We start from the raw sequence: 13,879 nt of genomic DNA on the forward strand, positions 1-13,879 counted from the left end.
ATGAAGCAATGAAACAAATCACTAAAGTTTTTGGAATTAGAAATGAATTTAGAGCCCATCAACTCGAAAATGAGTTGTTTACATTTGACCCCAATGATTTTTCTTCCATTGAAGATTTTTTGTCCAAGTTCAAGACCCTTAGACTTCTCTTGGAAGGTGTTAAGGTTAAGAAAGAAGATGGTAACCTTATCTATTCCATTCTTACTAAGTTGGGACCAGCCTACTCTGTGTTTGTTTCCACCTTCCATTCTACAAGAGAAGCCTTCATTTCTCAAGGACAAGACTACAAGTCCTCTTCCTTTGATTCCTTTTGTGATTCTTTAATAAGAGAACAAGAAAACTCTTACACCTTGGTCTTCGTAATCTTGGAAACTCTTCTAAGAAAGCCTCAGCCACCCAGCAGCAACCAAATTCAAAGAATCCTAAGAAGTCGTATCCTAAATAAAAAGAATGGTCCTAAACCAAACAAGGGTCGTAAGCAATTTCAGCCTCAAAATGAAAAATCATTATAACAAAATGATAAGGCAAATAAAAACAAAGGGAAGAAGACTGATAGACATTGCCACCTTTATAATCGAGATGGCCACTTAGAATCTAAATGCTTTAAGAAGATGGAAGCCTTGGAAGCAGCAATGAAGAAGCATAACATCCATTTGAAGCACTCTTCAACTTCAACTTCATCTTCAGGAATAGCACTTTCTGCATGTGGTTGTCAAACATCTCGGTCTGGATATGCACTAAATGTATCTTCTTCTTCTAATTCTCATGAGTGGCTCATTGATTCTGGAGCTTCTTATCACATGGCCAAAAACAAAGCCATATTTTCTTCTTTAAATGATTGTAACACCAAAAATATATATGTTGGTGATGATAGATCTCTTAGTGTTGTAGGGACTGGAACTGTTCATTTAGACAATGGTCAATTTAATGATGTATTATGTGTTCCAACCTTATCCTGCAACCTTCTATCTGTATATCAGATAACTCATTCAGGGGAAGGTAAAATCGTTGAATTTTCACCTCACGATGTTGTAATTAAGGACCTAAGAGATCCTAGAAAGATTTTAGCTACTGGCATTGTTGATGATTCTACAAGGTTGCAAAAGTTTAACAACTTTGGGTCATCAAATCTTCCCTCGGTATTTGTTGCTCATAATGATGAAGTCAGCAAACTTTGGCATGAGCGATTTGGTCACTTAAACTATCGCTCCCTTCAGAATCTATGTAAAGAAGATATGGTGACAGGTCTTCCAATGGTATCTTGCAGAGATGGTGTTTGTTCTGGACGTGTACTCGGAAAACATCATCGGGATAGTTTTGAAAAATGTGCCTCTTAGCACGCCTCAGCCCCTTTACAGCTTGTGCATAGTGATTTATGTGGTCCACTTCCAGTTGTTTCATTCTCTGGCTACAAGTATTTCTTAACTTTCATTGATGATTTCTCCAGACGCACTTGGGTATACTTCTTAAAACTCAATAGTGAAGTATTTAACATGTTCTTGGCCTTTAAGGCCTTTGTTCAAAAACAATCTGGACATCAAATTCTTAAGCTAAGATCTGATAATGGCAGAGAATATGTTAACAACAAATTCATCAACTTTTGCACTGAGAATGGAATTCAAATGCAACATATTGTTCCATATACTCCACAACAAAATGGTGTAGCTAAAAGGAAGGATCGCACCTTAAAGGGAATGGCTAATTGTATGCTTCAATCTAAAGGACTTAGTCTTAATTTTTGGGCGGAAGTAATTAACTATGCAAATTACATAATAAATCACACTCCTACTAAGGTTTTAAAGAAAATCACTCCAGAAGAAGCATGGAGCTCAATTAAACCAGATGTAAGTCACTTTCGTGTTTTTGGAAGTGAAGCATGGGCCCATATTCTAGATGAGAAACATAAATATTTAGAACCTAAGAGTGAAAAATGTATTTTTGTTGGATATTCTGAAGATGTCAAAGGATATAGACTTATTCCACTTAAGTCCAAAAATGTTATCATTAGAAGAGATGTAAAGTTTGCTGAAAATATATCGACCTACGAGCCTAGTTCGGCAGATGTGCCACCTCTCTCTATCTCTTCTACTTTTGAAAATATTTCTTCTTCAGATGATGAAAGCGAGGATGACAATCCTCCCCCACCTTCTCAGGATCCTTCTTCAGCTCCTCAGCTTCCAAAATGGGTCTGTGCTACTCAGGATGCAGCAGGCGCTCTTGCCGGTGATCCTATAGATCAGCAACGTACACGTTCTCAGTTCGATAGAGCCTCTTCTTTACTGGCTCAAGCTTCAGCGAATTATGATCCTGACACCTTTGTAGAAGCTTCAGGCCATCCAGATTGGGACGCAACTATGAATGAAGAATATCGTTCATTATTGGCAAATGATACATGGGATCTTGTTCCTCTACCAAAGGGACGAAAACTTGTTAGATGCAAATGGGTTTACAGAACCAAGTATGGACCAGATGGAAAAGTTGATAAACATAAAGCTCATTTTGTTGCTAAGGGTTTTTCACAAGTTGAAGGCATTGACTATACTGAAACCTTCTCCCCTGTTGCCAAAATGAACTCTATCCGCCTTGTTCTTTCCCTTGCTACCTCTTTCAAATGGGAAGTCCATCAAATGGATGTTAAATCTGCCTTCTTGCATGGGGACTTGCATGAAGAAATCTACATGGAACAACTTACTGGCTTTATAGAAACAAATTCCAACCTTGTATGTCGACTTATGAAATCCCTTTATGGTCTCAAGCAAGTTCCTCGTGCTTGGTATGCCAAAATGGATAGCTTTCTTTTAGAAACTGGCTTTTCTAGGTGTCATTCTGACAATACTGTCTACACCAAGAAAGTGGGCAAGTCTCTTATCATTCTTGTTCTTTATGTTGATGATCTTATCCTTACTAGTAGTGATCCCAACCTTATAAACGATGTGAAGTCCAGCCTTAAAAAGAAGTTTGAAATGACAGACTTAGGACACTTGCATTATTTTCTTGGTCTTCAAGTCTTGCAATCCAAGGAAGGTATTTCCCTTTCCCAGTCCAAGTATGCCTGTGATCTTCTACGCCATTTTCACATGGAAGACTGTAAGCCAGCCCCTTCTCCCTTTCAGTCTGGAGCCAAACTTTCAGTCACTTGTACTTCCCCTGAAGTTGATGCTACTTTATACCATCAACTTGTAGGAAAACTTTTGTATCTGACCCATACTTGTCCTGACCTTTCCTTTGATGTTGGCCTTTTTGCTTGGTTTATGCAAAAGCCACATGAAAGTCATTGGAAAGCAGCTAAAAGAATACTTCGTTATGTTTGAGGTACAGTTCAGTTTGGGATTCATTACAGTGCAAAAGCATCTCCTCTATTGGTTGGTTTCACTGATTCTGATTGGGCTGGTGACCCTGATGATCAGAAGTCTACTGCAAGTTATGTGTTCACTCTTGGTTCAAGACCTATTACATGGGCTTGCAAAAAACAAAGTGCCATTTCTCTTTCTTCGGCAGAAGCAGAGTATTGTGGTGTTGTAGAAGCTAGTAAGGAAGCCATGTGACTTCATCAGATCCTGTCAGAGTTTGGCTTCCAGTAGCAACATCTGACTACACTTTGGTGTGATAATGAAAGTGCCATTCAACTATGCAAAGATCCAGTCCAACATCAACACAGCAAACACATTGAACTGCACATGCACTTCATCAGAAAGCTCATTCACGACCATATTCTTGAAGTGCAATATTGTTCAACAGGTGATCAAGTTGCAGACATCTTTACAAAGGCTCTGACAGAGGTGAAGTTTACTAAACTTCGATTTATGGTTGGAGTTCAAGAAGTTGTCACAAAGGGTGGATAGGCTCCTAAGGGGGGATAGGCTCCTAATGCCTCCTTCCTTCTCCTATTGTGTCATATTTGTACATCCTTCAATCCTATCCCAAGTTGTTCTTAAGGGGGGATGTTAGGATATTCTGACACATAGGAAATAGTTAAGTATAACTTGGTCTAGTGTAGAATTAGGTAAAGTGTGTTTCTTTACTATATAATTTTGTAACTTACAATCCGACGGTCACAATATGTAGTGATCTGACAGTTCATTCTCTCCTCGATATTACCGACACTTGATCTGTGGCTTAACACCCGATTGGTCCATGATCTCTATTTAAAGAGCATGGAGGGTCATTTGTAGGGTAACCGTTCATGAGAGAAGCTTATGTAAATTTTCATTCTTTTATTAATAAATTGCCTGAAGTAGCCGCATTGGCTCAGGCCGTGGATTGTTTCCCTCTTTGAGGGTTTTAACCACGTCAATAATACTGGTGTATTGATTTGTGATCTATTTGTGAGCAGTGTCCTTTGGTGTTCCGTCTAAAGAACTTACCCTGTAAATTCCTACAATTTAATGAAGTAAAGGGGCATTTTCATATTATCTATTTTGTCAATCATCTTGAACATTAAGGATCATTTCAGTGTCCTGACAACTCCCTCATAAAAAGAACTAGGCATATCTGGTCTAGACAGGAGAAGAGGTTAGTGAGGGAATCCCCCAAATCTCATTATATGGAGTGGAGCCTTCATTTAATATCATAATAATTGGGATATATGAAGATGAGGTGCTCCCGCAACTCAATCTCTTGCAAGAGTCACAACCAACAAATTGGCTCGAATTGTGGAATGTGATGTTATATCTCAATCCAAAATTGATGAGAAAAAACTCTGAACTAGCTAAAAGGGATTGTTAGTTTCGTATCCAATGTCTTCAAGTACATGCAGGTCAACAATAAGATTGTCCCTCAACTACATGAAGAGCTCAAAAAAGAAACCCATCTTAGGGCCAAGGCCCTCAGCGACGGGTAATTCAAATTACCTGGAAGATGAAGTGCTCCCACGACTCAATCTCTTGCAGTGGTCACAACCAACAAATTGTCTCTAATTGTGGAATGTGATGTTATATCTCAATCCAAAATTGATGAGAAAAAACTCTGAACTGGCCAAAAGGGATCATTAGGCTATGAGTCCAATTTCTCTAAGTACATGCAGGTCTGACAATAAGATTGTCTCTCAAATACATGAAGAGCTAGAAAAAGAAAGCCATCTTAGGGCTCAGGCCCTCAGCAGGGGGCAATTCAAATGACCTGGATGTATTGTTTGTAAATATCTCTAATCACCTTGTTCAAATCCTGCTTGGAAGGAAGAAGGTGCCCAGGTGCATCTTACAACAAACTAATTACAAGTATAGCCTTCAAAAATTATAAAAATTCACTCAACAAGGCCTAGAGATCAGAGATAATAAAGAAATTTATTTGGGACATCTGTTGAATTGAGAGAAACCACTCCCAAATTGAATGACTTGTAATGTATATTATATGTCGTGACTGATTAGTAACTCTCATCTCTTAAAGGTTTAGATGTATGAACTTCAGAATAACTGTCCAGCATTTTTTGCATCACCAAAAGCAAAACAACAAAATAATATTACAGTAACTGTAACATTTGATGAGTAATACATGTTAGATAATACATTTTTGATACGATAACAATGAAAAGGAGGGGAAGGGAGTTACAGATATAATTGCAGCCAAGAATCCAATTTAGTGGTCTGTTTTTAAAATACTATATAAATTCTCTTAAATTTGACAAATGTGGATGGCTTAGAGAGAACAGTTGAATGCGCATTGATATATTAAAAATCTTGGGATTTCCTCTAACTCCTTAATTCATTTCTCTCATTTAGAAAAGAGAAAATATTTAAATTTCCAATATTCACCTTAATTAGAAACAATCATATAAATTAATATGAAAGATGAAAAAGCACTAGAACTGCAAGTGAATGCAAAAGTGTGTAAGTAAAAAATCAGAAGAAATTAGTCAGAATAACAACACATGTCAAGAGAAACCATGCAAAATTGTAACATAAATGAGTGATCTGATAGCATTGGTAAGAATGAACAATAATCAGTCAAACTAATAAAAGATGTGAACAAAAAAACCAAACGAAAGTCAGATAACAAAGTTTAACAGCAGCAGGTTAATATTCATCATGATTCTTAAAACCCTCTTCAGTTCCATCTGCCCTTACCATGTTATAAAATAAATCCAGAACTCTCAGATGTTCATGATGGTTGTTTATCTGTTGCATTGTGCACTTCTGGCCATTTCTGAGCACTAATATATACTCTTTCAATGCATTGTAAAGAAAAAAATGTGATACACGTGTCAAAAGGATATCAAAAACTTCTTGTTCATCTATAGGCTCAACAGCCGATTCATCTCTGTCGGTTACATCGTTCCTTGAAGGTCGCTCTTTCCTCTCATAGACTACTGGATTAGCATTAATCAGACCTGCAACCATTGCTGCTATTGCCAATGGCAGTCAGTGTATATTGTTCAAATGTTCCGGTACTCCTAGGCCTTTTAAACATATATCAATTTATCAAACGATGCAGAGGGATCCCAAAAAAAAATGTGACAACCCACGAAAGACACGAGTAGGCATAACCTTCTTTGTAGTTTCAGTTAAAAAACATACAAGCATATTTTTGGTTTACTAAACATGTATGCTTGACGAAAACGATAAAACAATATTTTTCCTGAAAGAATAATGCATGTGCCCTTTCCATAAAATGTCGAGAACTATTTGCAAGGTTTAGCCCAATCAAAACAAGAGAACCACCTAATCCTAGGTGCGAACAGAATTATAAATCACTGCACTGAGAGAAGCAAACTGCTCTACGGTCTGGTTGGGGGTGGGGATCCATCAAACACTTTGTGTAATGATGCACAAAATGCACAGAATATGGGCACTAGCACAAAGCCATTTAAAAGCAAGGTTTGATATGCACTGAACCTTGATATTGCGAAGCTCGAGGTTGCATATCTATAATTCCAATGTCTAATAAGAAGTATTTAAACAGACCTTTTTAAACCACGGAACCAAGGTTTGATATGCACATTGAGTTTGCAAAACTCAGGAATGCATAGATCGAATTCACAAAATACCACCATAGTAAAATAGGCAACCTCAAATTACATATGAGACCCGGTTTTAGATGCATTCTGTGCTAGTTCTAGCAAACTGCATTTGAGATACTGTAAAGCAAGTTTGAACTTTGGAGTAGGGACAAGTAACTTTATACCAACGCAGCAATGCCATCAGCATCGAAATTTAGGGAATTCCACGCTCTAAGGATGGAGAAAGGGCACATGAACATTGACCTAATGCAAAATAAGGAAGATGAAATCACCCATTACTGCAGTTTTGTGAACACAAATTCCAAGAAACACTAAGAATTTCAATCCGCATCACGCGGGCATCAAGAGAAAAAATATTCTTTCATCTTACATGTTGAGTGAAATAGAATCTCAAAACCCCACTTTCCGTAAGCTCAAAATTCTACAGCAATGAAACTCAATACTGGCAATGATAGATGAAAAGCATATGGCAGAAATTTCAAGGCAGTTCACATAAATAAAATTCTAACTTCAACACCGGAGAATTTTAGCACCCGCATGATTACAAATACACTCCAAAAACAAATACAAATAAGGTGCGGAGAAGAAATTAGAGCGAGAATTCGTACCGATGTTTCTTATGATATTCAGCTACTAACGTCGTTTATTTATTCACACGAATTTGCTTTTATTTAAAGCAAAATGATGAAAAACACAGAGCGCTGTTAAAGAATAAATGAAACCAGAGGACAAATTCAATGAATATTTGAGGTTAAGAACACTTCACCGCTCACCGCCTACAAAGTAGGCTGATGGAGGAAAATTGAATACTTCACCGCATAAATTGCTGACCAGGTAAATCACGTTCGTGACATTCTCAATGATTTAGAAGAATTAAAAAGAAATTTAATAATATTGAAATATATATTTGGATTTATTTTATTTGTAAGGACATTAGATTTGTTGAATTTAGGGTTATGTGATTTATAATAAGTTTATGAGAAAAGGTTTTTGGCATAAATCATATGATAGAGTATTTGTTGATGCGTTTCGAATCAATTATTTGTTGATGCGTTTCGAATCAACTAGTGTGGATCATCATTACTACAAGTTGAAGAACCAGATCATGGTTGCATATTTAAATAGGGAAAGCACATCGTCCAACGGCTAAGATTGACTAAAAACGGCTATATTGAAAAAGAAAAAAGAAAACGGGTAAGAATGACCAAAAACTGCTAGATTTGGACTATTCAATTTCTAATTATGTAATAATATTAAATTAATATTTCATTACTTATCATAAGTTATTTAAGTGAAAAGTTAACCAAGTTTGAGTTAATATATATATTCCAATTTTCTATAAATAATATTTAATATTATATTATTATTATTATAATAGTGTTATAGTATAATCTTATTATTAACGCTTTATGTAGCCAATAAATTTAAAAGATTTATGGAATATCTGTAGGTAAGGATTAAACTACAATTAGTTATATTTTAGATCCCTTATTGATCTTAAAAAACACTGATTTACCCCGAAAAACTTTTCTCATAGACATTAGATTTATCAAGGTGTAGATTTTTTTTGCGATATAAAGGTTTATCTTAAATTATTATTATATTTAGAGTAGTAAATTTAAGGTAAAGGTAGATTTAAACAAAGGTTATATAGTAGTTAATAATTTAATTTAAATATAGTTTAATTAAATTAAAAATAAAAATAAAAAATAAAAAAAATTAATCATAAAAATAAAATAACTATAATTTAACTAAACTAAAAATATAAAAATAAAAATTTTAATCACAAAAATAAAACAATTATTATATAGTTGAATGTCATCACAAAAAATTAGGAAATATAATTAACTAATATTGTTTTAGATATATACATATATTTTTTATATTTTTTATAATAATAAGTTATCTTAAATTAAAAATATGGAAAAATAAAAATAAAAATAAATAAATAAATAATAAATATATAAATAAAACTATAATTTATGAAAATGAAAATAATAGAAAAAGGTAAAAAAAAATCAAATTAAGAAGAAAAAGAAGTTATGTTAACATCCACGAGGCTAGAGATAGCCTATGGGATAGATTGCTTCTCTATTTGACTTTGCTATTCAGCTCTTTTCATGTGAAGTTTCATAATAAATGCTCTGAGCTTCTTGACAAACCCTTCACTGAATATATTATCCCAAGAGCTAGCTGCCAAAATATATGCATAAGTTTCCTTATTGTCTTTGAAGGTCTCGCGTTCTAAAATGAAATGATTTTTTGTTTACACTTTTCCAGAAGAGCAAAAAATACATACTCTTTCCTCTCGCACTTCTTTTGGCATTTTCCAGCGCCATGTTTCACAACGGAGTTTATGAGAAATAGTCCTTAATTGAGCAATAAGAATTTTGGCTCTTCGAGAAATATTGGTCCCTATGTGTTATAGACATTTTTGGGCACTGCAACCCCAATCATACATGTCCATAAACCAAGGGCTCCTAAGTCCCTAAAAGTGTTGCTTCACACCCTAAAGGAACAAGGTCAGCTGATTACATCATCTCCCAGAAGTTCTCCACAGGAAACTGCTCAGAACTGGTCAAAGCAGGACCATACAAACTGCCCAGTGCAGAGGGTGCGATGCATCCCACTTGCTCAGTGTAAAAGGTGTGATGCATATTGGAAAGCCCTTCTGTAGGGTGCGATGGGCGAGAGTAGACAAATGGCAGAGACAGTTTGCAAGGTGGATCGTCATGGAATCTTCCATAAACTTCTCCTGTGACACTTGCCTCTCTAAATTCGCCCAGGGATGAGTAAGAGATCATCAATCTCCAAGTGGAATCAAGAACTATCAGAGAGAGGACACTAGTCAAAATCCCAAAAGATGACTCACCCCCCTGCAATCATCTATATATGGATCCCTCATCCCAGAGATCTAGAGGCTAGAATTTTGTATCTTGTAAGGAAGTGTTGTTGGTTTCTTGGTGGAATATCATAGTGTTGGGTGATCTAAGCTTTTCATGAGGTGAAGAATGGCTTTCATGTTGAGAGGATGACGTTGGGTCAGAGCAATTGGTTGTAGTCCTCTTTGCTATTCTTGATATTAATAAAGCTATTCAAGTTTTCCTCCACATTCTTTTATGTTTGATGATATATGCATTTGTGTGGTCAATATATATCTGGTCCTAGATTGTTTATGATTGTAGATCTTTGTTCTTCGATAGTATTGTGCTGCTTTGATCCCACTGGTGCTCTTTGAAGCTGGGTAGATGAAAGAAAAGCGGCAAGGATCTGTCAGAAGGGAGAGGAACCAAGCAAGGAATCAAGCGCAAGACTGAGGTTGGTGTCCTTTGTTCCCATCTTATCTACTTCTCATAAAGGAAAGCGAAAGTAGTTTTAGTTTGTTTGTTTCTAAGATAGCTACCAGTCTTAGTGGGACTAGCAGCTCCGAGTGGACACTAGATTTCCCGATAACAAAATGGCGACTCTACTGGGGAGTGAATAGATTGTTTGCTTGTCTATATTTGTTTGTTTTATAAACTTACAGACGGAGCCTGAAGTCAAGCCAGCTAGCCTTCGAACTGCATTTGCTATGCAAGTGCAAAGTAGATCAATGTTGCTTCAGTCTATCTTCGGGTTTTGTTTATAAATTGAACAATCGATTTGAAAACCTTCTAATTGCCCTAGTGGTGGCTCTAGTAACCTCATTAGATCAGCCCTTGTGATTTCTATTTACTGACTATCATTAGCTCGGCCTAAATCCCTGAACTAAGCTACAAACTGTGACCCGGAACCAAGTTGAAGTCTCGTCCCTGGACCATCGCACTTTCTCCTCTTGGGAATCTGGATGCATCGCACCTTCCGTGTGCAGTAGGTGCGCTGCATCGCACTTTCCCTGTGTTGCAGGTGCGCTAGTCAGACAAGACCTCTTCTGCTCTGAGCTTTGGTTTCTGTGTTCACTCTCTTCAGCTTTATTTGGGAGTTTTGCTATCTGTGATCAGTATACCACTATAGAAACTCCCTTCTTTTGCATGATTCCGCCTCCATAGTACAAAGAATTGTGAATGTTTTTATGTATTGTGCGCCATTTACAGTTCTCTTTTACAAAAAAGTAGCATAATCAAACTGTCATCTTTTGATTTGAAAGTGTTGTTTTCAGTCAAAGAAAAGAATTCTATTGTTCTTGACGGTCGATTATATAGTTACTCTTGTATTTGATTTGAATTAGTAGTTTTTCAAGTGTCAAAAGCAGTTTTCGATTCAAAATAGCAAAGTGTCGTCATTGTCTTCCTTTCGTTTTTGAAGAGAAATTTGTTAGTACTGTCACTTTGAAAAGATAATTCTGATTTGTACTTAGCATTCTTCTTGTCATTCACACATTAAGAAAGCTGAAAACAAATACATGCATGTGCATTTTCATTTAGACTGCTTGTTGGTTTGATTTAGGACAGTGCATCTAGTGTGTGCTCTCTGCTCTATGTTGAAAGAATATCATCTCTCTTTCTTTAGTAGCTAGGATTTTCATTGCAAAAAGAAGATTAAACGATTGTTTATCATCTTAGATTGTATTTTAGGAATTGTATATCTACATCGCGCGGTGAACCTGAAAGGAAAATTTCTTAAGAAAGATCAACTGTAAAATGAATTTAATGAACATAAAAACTCTTTGGAACCTAACGCACAACATTTATAATTCTAGGCTAGAGACGTATTCCGGCGTCGTAAAGCCTGGTAACTGTCGCTTTCATTGTTGGTTGGGTGATTCCTCCTCTTTGAGACGAAAAGTGCCAGTACGGACTTGTGCTCCCACGTACCGTCGAGTATATATTGGGAGACCACAATAGGCTATATCCTTTATCCATAGGAAGCCGTGTCTGCCGCCCTATTGATCACAATGCACTGAACACAACATTCGGGAAGATTGACTGCCGTACCATAAAAAGTATTCTGCAGTTTTGCGATTGGTTTGGTAATCCCTCTGTCTAGATTTCCAGAGTAGTCTCTTTCGTTCCTTTTCAGACTCCTTAAAAGAAAAGGTCCATCTGAGCACTTGTCACTTCAGGCTCATTAAAAATTGAAGGCGACTAGAGTCATCTTTTGTTTTTTCTCAACTCTTAAAAATTGAAAAAACAAGTTGTGTCAAAGCGTCTAAAATTTATTTTAATCGGAATAATATCACCATTCCTGCATTGGTCTTAGGTTGAGAAAAATGGAGTCCACCAACCAAGGATTTCCCCTTGGAGGAAATCCTAGTCCTTTCTCCTCTTGGGGAGATGTTGGTGCACCTCATATGGCCACATTGTCACTTCCAGGATTGACGATTGGCCTGCCAATATGGCTCTTCTCGACCTCCGTCATTCAGAACACCGTGATTCCTGAATAATCAAGTCAGCAACTGGATGATACTAAAGTTACCCCCCAACCTTCTACTTTGTCTGATTCTCCCTCTCCTCCTTCCTCTTCGCTTGATAAAGCTGGTAAAGCCAAAAATCAAGTAACTAAGAAGGAGAAGAAGGGAAGGGAGAAGAAAGAGAAGAAGAAGAAGGAGCGAAAGGCGAAAAGGGGTAATCGGGCATCGTCTAGTGAAAATCCGCACACTGCACCGTCCAAGCCTAAATCTCCATGTGTCATTTGCAAAGGAGACCACTATCATCGAGATTGTCCTTGCATCCCTCGGATCTTAAGGGACTGGTCTCCTCGTTTGCACAATCCAGTGTCATCAACCTTTGAAGATCATGTTGAAAGTACACCATCAACTAGTGAAAGCGAAGCATTTGGACAAAAAAGGAAATGTAAATTTCCTTGTAAACTGTGTGAAGGCGATCACGTCGTCCACCGTTGTCCCTTCCTAGACGAAGCTAAAAGAGTTTTGGATAACCGTCCGGCTTCACCGCTACGGCTTCCTCCTAGATATAAGAAACTCTTGCTGAGTCTGTCACTAGTTGAAAATCTGACCGACACGCCATTGTGGTCGGTCGAAGCATCTGTCATTAAAGATAAACCCGCTGAATCCATACCAGACGAAAGTCAAAAGGTTGAGGCGGCAGTCGACTCGGTCTTGTCTTCGGAAGGTCCATCTTCAAATGACACAATCACCAAAGAGAATGAGAACGACACCGTTCAAATTCTTTTCGTAAACACAGACTCCGATGAACATGGGGGCAATCTACCCGTTCCTTTACCGCAGGAAGGAAGTTCATTAGAGTCATATCCGACCGTCTATTCGGTCCCACCTCCAAGCAACCTAGTCGTTTCCTTCGATTGGAATCTACTAGGCAGACCCCGTGTACCAGCTGATGTACCATTCTGAATCATAGTACAAGCTCACAAAATGATCATGGTCGGTACCATCATAGATGAAGGGGCTTCTGTGAGTATCCTTTCCTCAACTGCTTGGGAAGCGCTTGGTTCGCCATCGCTTCTACCTGAAATGAGAAATCTGACAGGCTTCGACAAAGGAACCAGTCGACCGTTAGGGATCCTTCCCAATGTGCCCATAACGTTGAGAAGGAAAACTGTTTACATGAACGTAATGGTAGTCCAAGGACCTCTAGATTATAATCTACTCCTTGGGTGCAACTATATTTATAGCATGGGAGCCATTGTCTCCTCACTCTTTAGAGTAATGTGTTTTCCGCATGAAGGTCGAGTGGTCAAGCTCATAGACCAGCTTTCGTTCCCCGGCTCACACATAGCTAATAGTCAAATGCCATCCCTAAATGGTCTTTTCACACAAGGAATGTCTCATCAATATCCAGTCCGTCCACCTAAAGAGCGCGAGTGATTCGGGAGGACATGACTGAAACCCAGGGGGCATGCACCCTAGTCTGTTTCGGCAGGAAAACCTTGGGTATAGGGTAAATTTCCGCGAAGGATTTAAGACTGGTCCGACACCCATCTGTATAGGAAGAGGGAGTTAGACCGGGATAAGATTCTTTCATCAAG

General features: G+C 37.6%; 1 protein-coding gene across 3 annotated transcripts in view; it reads right to left on the reverse strand.

The window, feature by feature from the left end:
• The window catches only part of LOC149256821 (protein AE7-like), a 201,921-nt gene extending 194,121 nt beyond the window's left edge, over nt 1–7,800 (reverse strand). The window contains exons 1-3 of one of the 3 annotated variants that reach the window (XM_089460894.1): nt 7,564–7,800; nt 7,120–7,198; nt 6,210–6,337 (exon numbers count right to left, since the gene is read on the reverse strand). In XM_089460894.1, the coding sequence (XP_089317020.1) occupies nt 6,210–6,335 (126 nt within the window). In that variant the 5' untranslated portion in view covers nt 6,336–6,337; nt 7,120–7,198; nt 7,564–7,800. Of the gene's footprint in view, nt 1–6,209; nt 6,338–7,119; nt 7,199–7,325; nt 7,498–7,563 lie in introns of those variants that run through there. The other 2 variants (XM_089460893.1, XM_089460895.1) reach the window with 2 other exon arrangements.
• Nucleotides 7,801–13,879: the final 6,079 nt, after the last annotated feature.

The sequence above is a fragment of the Pinus tabuliformis genome, chromosome 7, assembly GCF_031772625.1.
Source record: "Pinus tabuliformis cultivar Carrire ecotype Pingquan chromosome 7, CPIR1, whole genome shotgun sequence".
NCBI classification, from domain to species: domain Eukaryota; kingdom Viridiplantae; phylum Streptophyta; class Pinopsida; order Pinales; family Pinaceae; genus Pinus; species Pinus tabuliformis.